This window comes from Gorilla gorilla, chromosome 21 (genome assembly GCF_029281585.2).
Source record: "Gorilla gorilla gorilla isolate KB3781 chromosome 21, NHGRI_mGorGor1-v2.1_pri, whole genome shotgun sequence".
Classification (NCBI taxonomy): Eukaryota; Metazoa; Chordata; class Mammalia; order Primates; family Hominidae; genus Gorilla; species Gorilla gorilla.
In genome coordinates, this window is record NC_073245.2 from 29,573,155 (window position 1) to 29,587,224 (window position 14,070).

At 46.3% G+C, this 14,070-nt stretch overlaps 1 protein-coding gene across 1 annotated transcript in view; it reads left to right on the forward strand.

Annotated features, from left to right (window-relative positions):
• The window catches only part of SLC24A3 (solute carrier family 24 member 3), a 507,527-nt gene that overhangs the window by 357,182 nt on the left and 136,275 nt on the right, over positions 1-14,070 (forward strand). The window contains exons 4-6 of the mRNA XM_004061869.5: positions 8,321-8,395; positions 13,156-13,240; positions 13,626-13,729. Coding sequence (XP_004061917.3) covers positions 8,321-8,395; positions 13,156-13,240; positions 13,626-13,729 — 264 coding nt within the window. The remainder of the gene's footprint in view (positions 1-8,320; positions 8,396-13,155; positions 13,241-13,625; positions 13,730-14,070) is intronic.

Here is a 14,070-nt window from a genome sequence, read left to right on the forward strand (position 1 = left end):
GTGCAGGTACATTCACATATGCTCGTTTCCCTTGGAATTTGAGCCCCTGCAAGATAACTATTTCAGCTGGTAATGGCTCCCAGACTTTCCCAGTGCCAAATGACTAAATAACCATAGGGTGGGACTCAGGAGAGGCTCCCATATACCTTAGGAAGGCAGTTGTTTCTGAGAGTGGCCCATTTTGATTTAAAATTGTATTTCATTCCCTTCACAATCTTCCTTAACTCACTCCCCTCTTGTTTTAATGTGGGCTCTCTCAGAAGCAGACCTTGAGACAAGGATTTAAATGTAAGTGATATTGGAAAAGAGGAAGAAAACATCAGTAGGGGAATAGGAAGTGAGACAGGAAAGTCAAAGCTACTAATAAAAGGTACATGACCTGAGCCAGGTGCAGTGGCTCACACCTGTAATCCCAGCAACTCAGAAGGCTGAGAGGGGAGGATCGCTTGAGCCCAGGAATTCAACACCAGCCTTGGCAACACAGGGAGGAGCTCCCTCCCCCTCTAAAAATGTTAGGTAAAAAAACTAGCAAGGCACAGTGGGCATGCCTGTAGCCCTAGCTACTCAGGAGGCTGAAGTGGGAGGATCCCTTGAGCCCAGAAATTTGAGGCTACAGTGAGTTATGATCATGCCACTGAACTCCAGTCTGGGCAACAGAGCATGACCCCATCTCTAAAAGAAGAAAAAAAGAAAAAAACAGGTCCATAACCAAGCCAGCAATGCAACATAATATTCTGGGCACCTGAAGCTTAATTCAGCTGGGAAACTCTGGAGATAGCGTAGAGTTAGCCCACTCAGGGGTACTGATATGCCAACTCTCAACATTTGAGGGCTCCCATGGGTGTTAATTTTCAAGCATTTCTTGACTTCTTTGTGTGGTAAAATCAAAAGCCTTCAAAGAAATTGAGGCATTCGCTGATATTTGAAAGTCAACGGAGCTCTCTAAATTAATAAGGCCTGAAGAATATAGTGAAGGGAAGGGGCACCAGCAGCCTTCTGCTACATTCCTCTTCCCTGCAAACCCCCACCCCAAATCCTCTTGTTCAGAACCTGGACTGTGAGACTGATCATTTCTCTCTAGTGACTAGAATCAATGAATGGTTCCAGAACAATGATATTCACACTGGCAGCAGCACCCTACAGCAGACCCATGGTCAGTTCCACCTTGTCCTCATGGGGCTATTAGATACAGAGCCTGTGATCAGGGAAAATAAATTAAAAAAAAAACTTTTATATTCCAAGCTTAATTATATGTGGTCACTTGAAACTATGAAAAAGAGGAGGAAAAGGAAGATTTTATTATTATTATTCCAGCCATGTTCCCTGGGAGGTTTAAGATTTAGAACAATTTCCACCAAGGCCACAGTTCTGTAGCGCTTCCCTAAGAATTGCTTCTCCACAACACCTTCACTGAAATTAGAGACAGAGAGACAGGAGTGCAGATGATGTAGTAAAAAGAAATTGTCTGTGAAAACCGCTGACTGTCGATGCAACATAAAACAGCAGGGTTAATGTCCTGCCATTCAAATACATTTGCCCTCAGTATTCAGAAGCCCTTATGTGGATCAGCATTCCAGCTAGAGCCTGCTCACCTCTAATATGTCATGGGCCATGATGATTTCCTGTTATCTTAGGTGTTTTTCCATTTAACCACTGTAGACAAAGTTCTTTAGTTTTATTAGTCTCAATCAAGCTTTGAAATTGCCTGATGAGATAGTAATTATTTCTCAGAATCCTGGGTCAATAGCCACTTCCTCAATCTTCTCCTTGCACTACCTCTACCCAGCACAGTATCTTCTGTGGCTCACATCAGTTAGGGAAGCACATGGCTTCAAGTACAGAGCCCCCGGCTAATGGTGAGTGAAGCAAGTAAGGAAGTCCTTTCCTCACATAGTTAGAAATACAGAAGGAGCTGATTTCAGGAATTAGTCCAGATGGTGCATGGTGTTCTCAGGGCCCTGCTGCCCTCAGCATGTTGGTGTGTATCCTCAGGCTTGTTATCTCATAGTCATAAATGGCTGCTGCCATTCCAGACATCACATCCAAGTTGCACGCCGGAAGATAGGGTGACTTTAGCTGGATTTGTGCTTTCTTCTCATTGGCCAAAACTGTGTCACATGGCCATGACTAGATCCAAGAAGGCCAGAAGAGTTGAGCATATTGTTACTTAGAACAAAATTGAAGTTGTGTTTGCAAAATAAAAGGTTTAATGACTAATGAATAGGCCACCAACAGCATCTGCTTCATTACAGAACTCTGTCCTAAGATCTCCACACTGAGTTAAGGTGAACCTCTTATGTTGGGTACTTCCAACTGGGCCTCAGGCCATTCTTCTTTGTTGAAGGACAGTAACTTATTAAGTCTTAGACCCTTCCCACCAAGCAGCGCATCTGGCTTTGAGTTGGTGCTGCACACATTATTGTTGAATTAATAAATAAATAACTCTTCAAATCCTAAGGCAGGCGTGTCTCAGAATAGAATCATCATTTTCCTTGGTGGCCTCTGAATAGTGTATGCTTTAAACATATAAATATGATTTCAGCTGAGTGGAGCTATCCCTGGAAGTTCTACTTTGTCATTTAGTTTGTTAGGAATGTTTCAAGTCTGCTTCTTGGAAGTTACTCGTTATTGTTTTTTCACTGTGGCTCTTTTTATTATCTGGGCTGTATCTGTTACCTGTACATCAAAGGACACTATCAACATACTGACTGCCACAATAATGCTGCATAACAAATGGCCTCACAACTTCAGTGACATACAATAAACAATTCATTGGTTCATGGGTTTTTCTGGTTCAGCTGAACTGTTGAACTTGGACTGAGCTGGGCCTGTCTCAGTTGGGCTCACCCACATCTAGGGGTTAGCTGCTTGCCAGCTAATCTCTGACAGCCTTAGCCAGGAAAACTGAGGTGACCTGTCTGTATCCTGCATGTCTCTTTTCCTCCAGCAGGCTAGCTTGGGCATGTTCTCATGGCATCATTATTGTTGCCACAACAATGGCAGTGCATGAGGGGCTGCGCTATGTCTAAGCTCCTTTGCTCATTGCTTTTCGTTTACTTCTCACAACAGCCTTGTAAGCACTAGGGAGCATGCTGTGACGAGGCCCATGTTGAAGGGTAAACAAAGTAAGAAGAGTCACACAAAGTCACACAGCTTGGAAGTGTCAAGTCTAGGACCTGATGGGAGATCCCATACCATGCCCTGGGCTTCCTCCAAGGCTCTAGGCTTTGTTGCTTTTAGCAGCTGCTTGTGCCCTGTCCCTGCTACTTGGGCATTTCCCTTGCTAGATTACACCAGGCCAGCTGCGGTGGCTCACAGCTGCAATTCCAGCACTTTGGGAGGCCCAAGTGGGTAGATCACTTGAGCTCAGGAGTTTGAGACCAGCCTGGGCAACATGGTGAAACTCTGACTCTAAAAAAAAATACAAAAAAAATGCAGGGCATGGTGGCACACATCTGTAGTCCCAGCTACTCAGGCAGCTAAGGTAGGAGGATTTCTTGAGTCTGGTGGAACAAAGCTGCAGTGAACTATGAGTGCACTGCATCACTATACTCCAGCCTGGGTGACAGAGTGAGACACTCTCAAAAAAAAAAAAAAAAAAAAAAAGGCAACACCAGCTACTCCACGAACACCACCCTCCTTGGGATCCATCACTTCATATATAGAGAGCCCATGCTTGGGAGGGGTGGATATTAATATGTGAGGACACAGCTGCTGCCCTCAATAGAAGGGAGGCCAGATACATGAACATAAAGCAAAAGGGAGGCCAGAGACATGAACATAAAACACGGCTCATGGTCCAGGCTACACATGATCAAGGCCAAAGCAGATTCCACTCAGAGGGTTCTAAAAAGTTCCCTGGGAAGAGAAGCCTTGTGATCATGAGACAAAGCTGAAATTCCAAAAGACCCCCCGTCTTCTCTAAATGCCTATCATTCATCATTTCCAGAAGGCACTCCACATTCACTTGTACCGGCTGCCATGGGCTTGGATTCCAGGGTGAGTTACAGCATATTTGGGCTGCCTCAGGGTGTTGGGCCAGCCCAAGCATTTTCAGGAGTTCAAACCTGTCTCATATTTTGTAGTGCATCTGGTAAAAATAATAATATTGATAAAGAACTTCAATGGCTCTGACAGGCAGCCCCAAAAAGTGGATGGCTGGAATTCTAAAAATATCCCTCACTGTCTGCAGTTGGAGAAGACAGCTCACTAGTAGATGAGCTGAACATCAGAAAAAGTGGAGATGGGGTGGTGAACCAGAAATGATCTTTATACAGGGAGATAGCTGGGCTCTGTGGGAAGGCTTGGAGGGAGTCCTGGGGTCAAATTTAAGCCCTGCCATTTGCTAGCCATGTGTACTTGGGTAAGTTCCCACACCCTCTGCATTGTCTGGGAAATGGGACCAGTAACTGCCTGCCTCATATAATATTTAGAAGAATTGAGAAAGTCCGGGTAATATACCTGGAGCATGCCTGGAATTCCTGTCTCAACAAACAGTGGCAAATGTGATTATTATTATTATTGTCAATGATATTAATATATCCTTTGAAAATATAAGAATGGTCAAAGTAACCTAAAGATGCCTTACTCTATTAAAACTATTTGTACTAGTTGTGTTAATAGTACCATCAGTGTCACACTCCCGGTAGGTTTTCTGCATCCTAAAATTTGACTTTGAACCTTTGTTTTCTTCCTTTGTTCTCTTTGCTTGTGCTGCAGGAACCTGTTTTCCAGTGAGTAACATGAGAGAGACTTAGAGCAGAGTGTTTTGTAGCCAGAGTGGCAGGCCCACCGTCAGGTGCCAGGAAGGGCTCTGCAGCTGGCAAGGGCTCATCACCTTGCAGGCCTCTCTGGGTGCCCAGAGGTGCTATGTCAAAGGGCATCTGGTTAACAGTGAGCATCCTCGCCTCATGCTGCCCAGCTCACGAGAACTAACACAGCTTTTGATAGTCATTACCCTCAAAAGTCCTGAGTGCTTGGCAGGTCTCATTTCTCATCCCCCTCGAAGCATGGATACAACAGTGTGTTAGATGGAGCTTCTTGCCACAAAACCAGATCAATATGTAATACTGGAACATTTTCTTGGTGAGATGGTTTATGGACTTCTAGGCAGTGTTGGCTGTTTCAGTGAGTTGAATATGTCAGCTATGGACAGCTTATTTAGATCTTGATTAATCTACAAATGTGCAATTCTGTATCCCAATTACCTAATGTGAGTGTCCTTTCAAAGCTAATCCTAAAACCTGCATATCATTGGATCAGCCAAGTCATACAGCAAAAGAGGGTTTGAGTCCATTGCAATTTGGGAATGTATTTTCTGATTTATTCCCAGGCTACAAAGTACAGCAAGAATTATTCTTAATTGACATTTTCTTTTTTTTTTCTTTTTTTTTTGAGACAGAGTCTCACTCTGTCGCCCAGGCTGGAGTGCAGTGGCGCGATCTCGGCTCATGGCAAGCTCCACCTCCCAGGTTCATGCCATTCTCCTGCCTCAGCCTCCTGAGTAGCCAGGAGTACAGGAGCCCACCACCATGCGCGGCTAATTTTTTTGTATTTTTAGTAGAGATGGGGTTTCACCGTGTTAGCCAGGATGGTCTCGATCTCATGACCTTGTGATCTGCCCGCCTCAGCCTCCCAAAGTGCTGGGATTGCAGGCGTGAGCCACCATGCCCGTTAATCGACATTTTTAATAAAAAGCCCGTTGGCAAATAATTTTGTACAGATTATGAATAGATCTATCAATGAGTTATTTTTGAGATTTTTTTCCATGCCAAGCATCCCAGGCTCCTCAGAAATTAGAGAAGTATAAGACAGAATTCTTACCTCTAAAATCTCCCATCACCTACAAAAGTTACACAAGAAATACTATTTCAGAGTGAAAATATTACAAAATATAGATAGGGATTATAAAATACAGATAGAGTCACACCAACTGAGAGAGAAATGTAGCCACTATTTTGATTAATGGCCTTGCAAACTCTTATATGCAAATATATAATATGTGTATATACATATATACATAGATTATTTAATAAAAAAGAGATTGTAATGCTGTTTTTCATTTAGCAATGTATTATGAATGCCTTTCCTTGTCACTTCATATTGGATTTACACAATCCCTTTTAAGGGCGTCTTATTGAATGATGAACCACAGTTTATATAACCCATTCCCCAAGGTATATTTTGCTAGGTTTGATAACTTATTGTAGTCAGCAATTTTGGAATGAAAATACTAGTGCATATGTCTTTGTGCATTTGTCTGATATTTCCACAGGATCTAGTGTTAAAGTATACTTTAGAATCTTACGATCTTATGGAAGAGACCAAACATATATGTGAAAAGCAAACAAGCTCATACAAAGCAGGGATCCTGGGGCTGCGTTAGTGCAACTGCTAAGAGTCAAAGGCAACAGAGATCATTTCATGCTTGGGTTGCCACAGAGGCTTCATGAAGGACAGTTGCAAGTGACAGAAACTTAAAACTGCTTAAGTGTAAAAGGCCTATTATTGGCTCATGAAATTAGAAAGTGATTTTGATTTTAGACTGGAGCCGGGGCCAGGGGTCACATGGTGTCATTTGGGACGTGTGTGTGTATGTGTGCATGCAAACTTGCGTGCATATGCCTGTGTGTGTACTTTTCGTGTATGCATGCGTGTGTGTGTGCATGTGTGTGTGTGCGTGTGCCTGTCCCATCTCTTGGGTCGGCTTCTCACTGTGGGAGCAGCATTCTTCTCAGGCAAGTTTTCTCTATATGACAGCTGCCTCTAGCAGCTCCAGATGTGGGGTGTTTATACCCATAAAAAGAGGGTGTCTCTGCCTCAGCTTCTCCACTTATCTCTGCTTGGCCCCTTACAGACCTGTCCCTGACTCTCCACTGTGTGACAGGGCATGGATGTTCTATGGCTATCCTGGGTCACGTGTGTGCGCCCTGTGTGAGGAGGAGGGGATGTATGACTCCCATCCTGAGGAGCACTTCTCAAAAGGAAAAGATACTGGGAGGTCAATAAATGAATGCAATGTCACTGCTGAGGGTGCTAGAACTTGAACCACACCTATTAGATGCTTTGAGAAGCGAGTAACAGAGACATTCTAAATCAAACTGGCCTCAACAATGCTCATGGTATGTTATGAAGTCAAGAGGCAGGGTGGACACCTGATCAAGGGCTCAGTGATGTTATCCGGGGGCTTAGGTTTTTTCTGATTCAGGGTCAACTTCCTCTCAAGTCAGGTTCCTTCAATATGACTGTCAGTGGCAATGAGGGCTCCCAGCTTCCTGGTCCACAGCAAGCAACAGAGGGTGAGAAATGGCTCCCTTTGGCAAAAAGTAAAAGCCTTTCCTGCTCTCTAATTGGGCCAACCTAGGTCATGTGCTCACCTCTGAAACAATGGCCACAGCTAAGGAATACTACATACTGATTGACCAATCAGCAACCACTCCTGGAGAAAAGGATAGGGTCACCTTCCACATGGGGCATGGTGGATATTTGGACAAAACTGGGGTCTCCTTAGGAAAGAGTGGGAGAAGGATGTTGAGTGGTCAGTCAACACTGAAATCCTAGTAAGATTTCATTAGTTAGAGAGGAAACATGCGGTTGGATACAGTGGAGAGGCAATTTCTGGCCAGAAGGTAGAATTCCAGGGAATACCCTGGTCATAGCTGACCAAGATGCAGAAGCAAGTTTGCAAAGCTTTCCTGCAGGGATCCGGTGAGTAAACAGGTTCAGTTGGAAGTGTTCATTTATTTATTCCCTCATTCCACATACCTTTATGGAGTACCTACTATATACCAGGCCCTGTGCTGACTGCTGCGGATATGGCAATCATTATATGAAATTAATTATATGACATCATATCCTCATGAACTTCTGGTGGAGGAGACAGACAATAGATGAATTAATTTAACATATAATGTATCAGGAAAAACCAAAGAGATAAATGACATAGAGAGAAATGAGAGCGGGGGAAAGAGGTTGCCATCTGAGCAGGGACCTGAAGGGTGTGATGGCGTGAGCCAATGGGATATCTTGGGGCAGAGTGTTCAGGGCAGAGGGAAGAACAAGTGCAAAGGCCCTGAGACAGGAATCCATGGCATGTTTCATGGAAAGGGAGGTGGGCAAAAGGAGAGTGACAGGTGATAACATCAGAGAGAAAGCTGGGACCAGGTCACAGGAGAGTGTTGTGGGCATTGGAAAGACTTGGTATTTAAGGTGTTGAATTCATGATGGCAGAAGACATTATCAAAGCAGAAGGTGGCTGGACGTTCATCTTCCTGGCTCTGCCTCACTCTAACTTTAACCCCTTTTATTTCCTCTCTTCCAGGCCATATACATGTTCTATGCGCTGGCCATTGTGTGTGATGACTTCTTCGTCCCTTCCTTGGAAAAGATCTGTGAGGTACGTGCCTCATATTCTTGGTATGTGTGAGCCAGACTGGGGACTGGACCTGTGCCCTGTACTGCTCCAGCCTCCTCACCAAAGTCCTGGGGAGCCCTCGCAGGGCAGCTGCAGTGGGAACACCAGGCATCACCATGTTTGAGAGCAATGGGCAATATTAGCACAAAAGTGTCATCGGTCTACTGAGCATTTCATGACTCTGATCAATAATCAGACGAAAACCCACAGGACCAACCTCCCCAACTCCATTTAGACCTAACTAATGGTACTATTTGTGTTTTCCTTCCCCATTTTCTTTTCCTTTTAAACTCACTCTTCCTTTCTCTCTGTTACTTCCTCCACCTCTCTCTCCTGTGTTTCCTTCTGCCTCCATAACTCTCCTTTGATATCCATGGCATCCTCGCAGGATTAAAAACCTCCAACCGCATACCTCTGCCATGCTTCCTCTCTCTGTATATGTACAGAAATGCTCCAAGCGGAAGCACCGAGATGAAAGAATTGGCCACGGAGATCAGGAAAGTGTCCCTGTTAGAAATCATCATAGTGCATGCCAGGCTGAACAGCAAGTTAAACCCCTTTCATCAAAAAATATTCAGCAGATCTAGAACTCTTTCATTCTCTTGCCTCTTTCATCTCTTTGTCTGTTTGGAAATGTAGCTTCCTTTATCTGAAAGCTTTCCATTTTATTTATTTATTTATATTTATCTATTTATTTTTAAATTCAGAATCCCTGTTTCCAGAAGGCATCTCCCCCAGACACATCTGTCCGGAACTCAGTTTCTTTACGCCAGTAGTTCTCAAAACTGGTTGTGTCTTCCCTTTCCTTCTCTCTCCCCTGAGTACCTGATCCAGTAGGTCTTGGGAGAGTGGGAGGGGTAGAATTTGCATTTCTAATACGTTTTTCAGGTGATGCTGAGGCTGCTGCCTGGTCCAGGAACCACAGACTTAGAGAACCACATACCCTAAGCAGTGTCTTCTACATCCTGGAAGTTAGTGTTGGATACTTAAATAAAAAGTGTCCCACAATAACAATATTTAGAGAGCCACAGGAGGGGTTTTCTTCCACAGTAGCGCAGAGTAATTGAGGTGGCGTCTGAAATGCACAGTGGGCAGGTGTGGAAGCCCTTTGTCCGAGGAATTCCACCTGGGAGTGGGGTCACCTTATGTTGAAGGGGAGAAGGTGTTCCTCACCTGTAACTGGAGTCCTCTGTGATCTCTGAAATACCACCATTGGGTGTTTTATTATTCATGCAGAGCAAAACAACTCTCTCTCTTTCCCATGCAAATTTTTTGGTGTGAATATCAAAATTATATTCTGGAAATGTCAGTACAGTTGTCAGCATGTGTTCTACTCAGTTGAGGACACAGAACCTGTGAATACCCATGCCCTTGTAGGGAGAGGCAATCAAAGAGCCAGAAAATGGCAGGAAAAGAGGGCAGGTGTGAGTCTTTTAACAAAAAAGTTATAAGGAGAGGAAAAGGAAAGAAAATGTTTAAGGAGGCGGAGGTGTTATTTTATTAGGTCCCTGATATGGTTCAGTCGCTAAACAGTGTGGTGTGACTATGTCTACCTGTCTTTAATCATCTCAAGAATTCTGCCAGGTGACTGATATTATCCCCTCTTTACAAACAAGGAAACCAGAGCTTAGAGAAGCTGAGCAACTTGCCCTGGGTCAAGGGATAGAGTCACTATTTGAGCCCAAGTCAGCCTGATTTCCAAGTCTTCAGGCTTTTCTCTACTCCATCCAGAGACGAGCCTGGACCAGGTCATGGTGGTGTTAGAACTGGCTGCACTGCCCGGACCCACAGCGATACTGGAGGAGTGGGCACACAAAAGCAACCACGTTTTCCTGGGCTCTCCCTGCTCCCACCCCAAATCTGGTCTTATAAGCAAGATTCATATAACAAGAGTGGGTGCCCCATGCCTGTCTCCTGCAAAGACAATGTTGGCTCCATGGACCTTAAACAAGCTTAATTGCTGGGGAAACATTATGTCTGTGAAGGATGGGTGGGCTGAGGTCAGAGCTCATATATATTTAGAGATCCTGACATGTTTACATCTTCTAAGAGACGTGGAATCAGTTCTCCCTGGAGTCACACTTTCTCACAAGATGAGAGGATCATGGCGTGGGTCCACCAGCAGTGGCCTAGAGGGCCTCTCGGCCCTGGATTCTGTTTACTGCCTGTGCTTTCCTTAATCACCTTTTAATGATTTGATACTCTGTGTTTCATGGTTACTCGTAGACTAAAACTGGGAGTGGGGCAGAAAAACACAGAAGGTTGTTGTTTCCAGCTTTTGTGAAAGATGAGTGGGGAGAGAAATCCACACTGTTCAACAAAGCATTGCTTGGAGGTCAGGGCAGATTCTCACTCAGTCTCAAATACTTTAAAGTTAAAAGCAGAAAAATGTGGGGTTCAGGAAAAGGCAAAGAAAAGAAAATGGGAGAAAGAGAAGGAGATAAAGGCAATGATCCAGGATCCGAAACTGGGGTCAGGCAGGCCCTGGTGCTTGCAAAGCACCTGCTCCATGCCAGCCCCTTCCCCTGTCTGGACCTTACTTTCTCCTTGTGTGAAATGACAGCCCCTAGATTTTGAACAGTCAAGAGATACCATTGCAGGACATGCAGAGAGGGTCTCCAGAGTTTAGAGAAATCCTATAAGCCACAGTAGACAGCCTCAGCTGCACTGAGGCGGGAAGGGAGAGAGGCATTTCAGGAAGAAGAGTGAACATGAACCAAAGCTCAGCGAGTGGAAGGGCCTGGCATCCCCAAGGACCATGAGGTGGCAGCCCTGGCTGAGCAGAGGCTTGTCTAGGAAAGGTGAAGTCGGATGGGGAGGGTGGGAGGCTTTGGGACCCATGTGGAGGCTTCCAGGACAGCAGTGGGACATTTGAGCAGCGGAGGATGTGACAATAGGTCTGGAACACAACTCACCCCTCTGACGTCAGCACTAAGCTGGGCTCTGCCTGGACCAAGCTCTATGCCAGGGGCTGGGAGGAAACTAGATCACACACAGCATGTCCCATCCCATCCCAGGGCTCCTAGCTGCAGAGCAACTCCAGGGTAATATCCACAGGGGGCTGGAGGAAGTGGCGGGGAATTGGCAAGTGCAGAAGTGCAGAGAGAGAGTGGGGGAAGGAGAGATTGATGCTGCGAGGGACAGAGTTGGGAGGAGATCAGGAAAGGGCTTGTGCAAGGGACAGGATTAGAAGAGCCCTTAGAGGGAAGGTGTCAGTGGCCAAGTATTTTGAGGAAGGGTATTTGGTGAGAGAACGTCTGAGCCGCAAAACCAAGAAGGGGTTTTGCACCAGCATACGGGGAGCCCTGCAAGCCAGGCTGGACGTTAGGAATTATTCCAAGCTCTGGAGGGAGCTGGGGAGGGCTTTTGAGGGCTCTGTCATGGTAGATAGGAGTCCAGAGTCAAGAAGACTAGAGTCCTGTGAGATATTGCCAGGACTGAAGTGAAATGGGGATGATGGAGGGGTATAAGAAGATACAGAGGAAGAAACAAACTGGCTGGATGAAGGAGAGAGGGGAAACGGACATGAACCCAAGGTTTGGATGCCACAACTAATACCCCGGCAGGACAGAACCACAGCAACGCATGGCTCCCGCCTCCTGGCAGGTCTCGGCAAACCATACAGGGAGCTGCGAGCTGTGTCAGGCTACCTCACTCACAGACTCTTAGCTCCATGGGACAGGAGTGCTTGGGCACCCCTCACAGCCACACCTTGCAACTTTGCGCTATCTGCGCCTCTCTCTTAAGGTCTGCTCGGCATCCCATGTGAAGCTTCGCTGTCCAGCCGACAGCGAAGCAACCCAGGATCCTAGATCAAAATCCTCAATTAGGGCTTCTCCTGCAGACTATTGTGGGTCACTCAATGGAGGCCAGTGACCTACATCAGGGCCACACCGCCCCTCTCTGGCTGAGCAAGGAAGTGCAGCTGTTGGTGCCACTGGGAAGAGAAGGATGTCACTCAAGCTTGACTGCCAGGAGGGAACTGGCTATTCACTGGCAGCCAGCAGCATACTTTCTGGGTCATGACTGAATGCAGAAATGCAAAATCTGGTTACCAGCCTCTAATGTATAATTGCCTTGTCTTCTTGTAAATCACCTTTTGGTTTAACAAACAGAGTAACCTGGAGAGCTCATTGTATAAACCCCACCTTGGCAGGGCTGATGCCTCATTACCTTCTTTTCAGCCTTAAGCCCCCACTCCTACTCTCTGATCCCGGGGTTTCCAGACTGCCTCAAGGAAGGGGAGTGGGTTTCAGGAGGGTGATCCCCACATCCACACCCCAACATGCCTCCATAACCTCCTAAAGACTCACAAACTGGTGAGAAAGAGGTGAATGACCCCACCATAGCCTCAGACCTACCGCCTGCTGTGGCGTCCCATGGGCCCTCTCCACTCCTGACTGTCATCTGCACAGCCCCTGCGGGAATTGGGTTGAAGACCCCTAGATCTTCCCAAGAGCCTTTAGCTCATAAAGACATGTAGTTCCCTCCCCAAACCTGTCCCTTAAGGAGGACATTGAGAGGAGCTCTGACTCAGCAGGGGATCGGCAGCAGTGGCTGCGCTCTGTGAGAAGGAGAAGGAGGCTGAGAGGGACTAAGTACCAGCCCCAGGTCCCATCGGTCCTGCTCTCGCTGAAGCCCCGGCCTTTGCTTCTCAGGGCTTGGACTCTCGGGTGTCACAGTCACCTCTCTTCCGAGATGGAATCCCAACTCACCTGTGCTTTGTCTTTGCTCCTCTGTAGCGCCTGCACCTCAGTGAAGATGTGGCTGGGGCCACATTCATGGCGGCGGGCAGTTCGGCCCCAGAGCTGTTCACATCAGTCATAGGTAGGTGACAGACTGAGGGACATCTCAGCCCTTCACTGTCTGAAGGAAAAGGGCTCTGGGAACAGATGGCCCCCAGACCGAGATTGTGTGCCACTCATAGAAAATGATAATCCAGGGACCCCAATGAGTAGAACATCAGCCTCCCATCTGCTGTTGTTGTTTTATTTAAGTGATGCTTTTACTGTGCATGAACTTGTCCCAGACCCCAAGCCCGTCACACTCCTGTGCAGCTATCATCCCTCTGTAGATTAGAAAGCTCTCTCCACCGCTCAGCTATTTCCTGTAGATTCTGAGAACAATCTAATGCTTATGAAAGGTTCCCCACGCCCACCTTGGAATGCAACAGGGCCACAACAGCCAGGCTGATGTGGGATCTGTGTTTCAGGGGTCTTCATCACCAAAGGCGATGTGGGAGTTGGCACCATCGTGGGCTCAGCGGTATTCAACATCCTGTGCATCATTGGTGTCTGTGGGCTCTTTGCTGGGCAGGTAAGACTGGCGGCTTCTTTGTGATGGCAAAATGTGACATTGGGGAAAGGGGAGGCATGGAGTTTAGGCGGGAGACTGTCTTGCTGGAACACAACTTGCATCAGGGCCCAGTGGTTTGGGCAGCAGTGATTTGGGACCTCACATCCCAGGAGGCTGGCCCAGCTAGAAGTGGAAACTGGTAATCCACCATTACTTGGTCTCCATGTTGATGGAATATAGAATGCTCAGGTCCACATAAATAATTAACCAGCCTGAAAGATGTGGGTTACAATCTGAAGGGTTCCACATTCATTTTGGTATGTTACTGATCTGAACTAGAATGGCCTAAAACAATTTTAGGT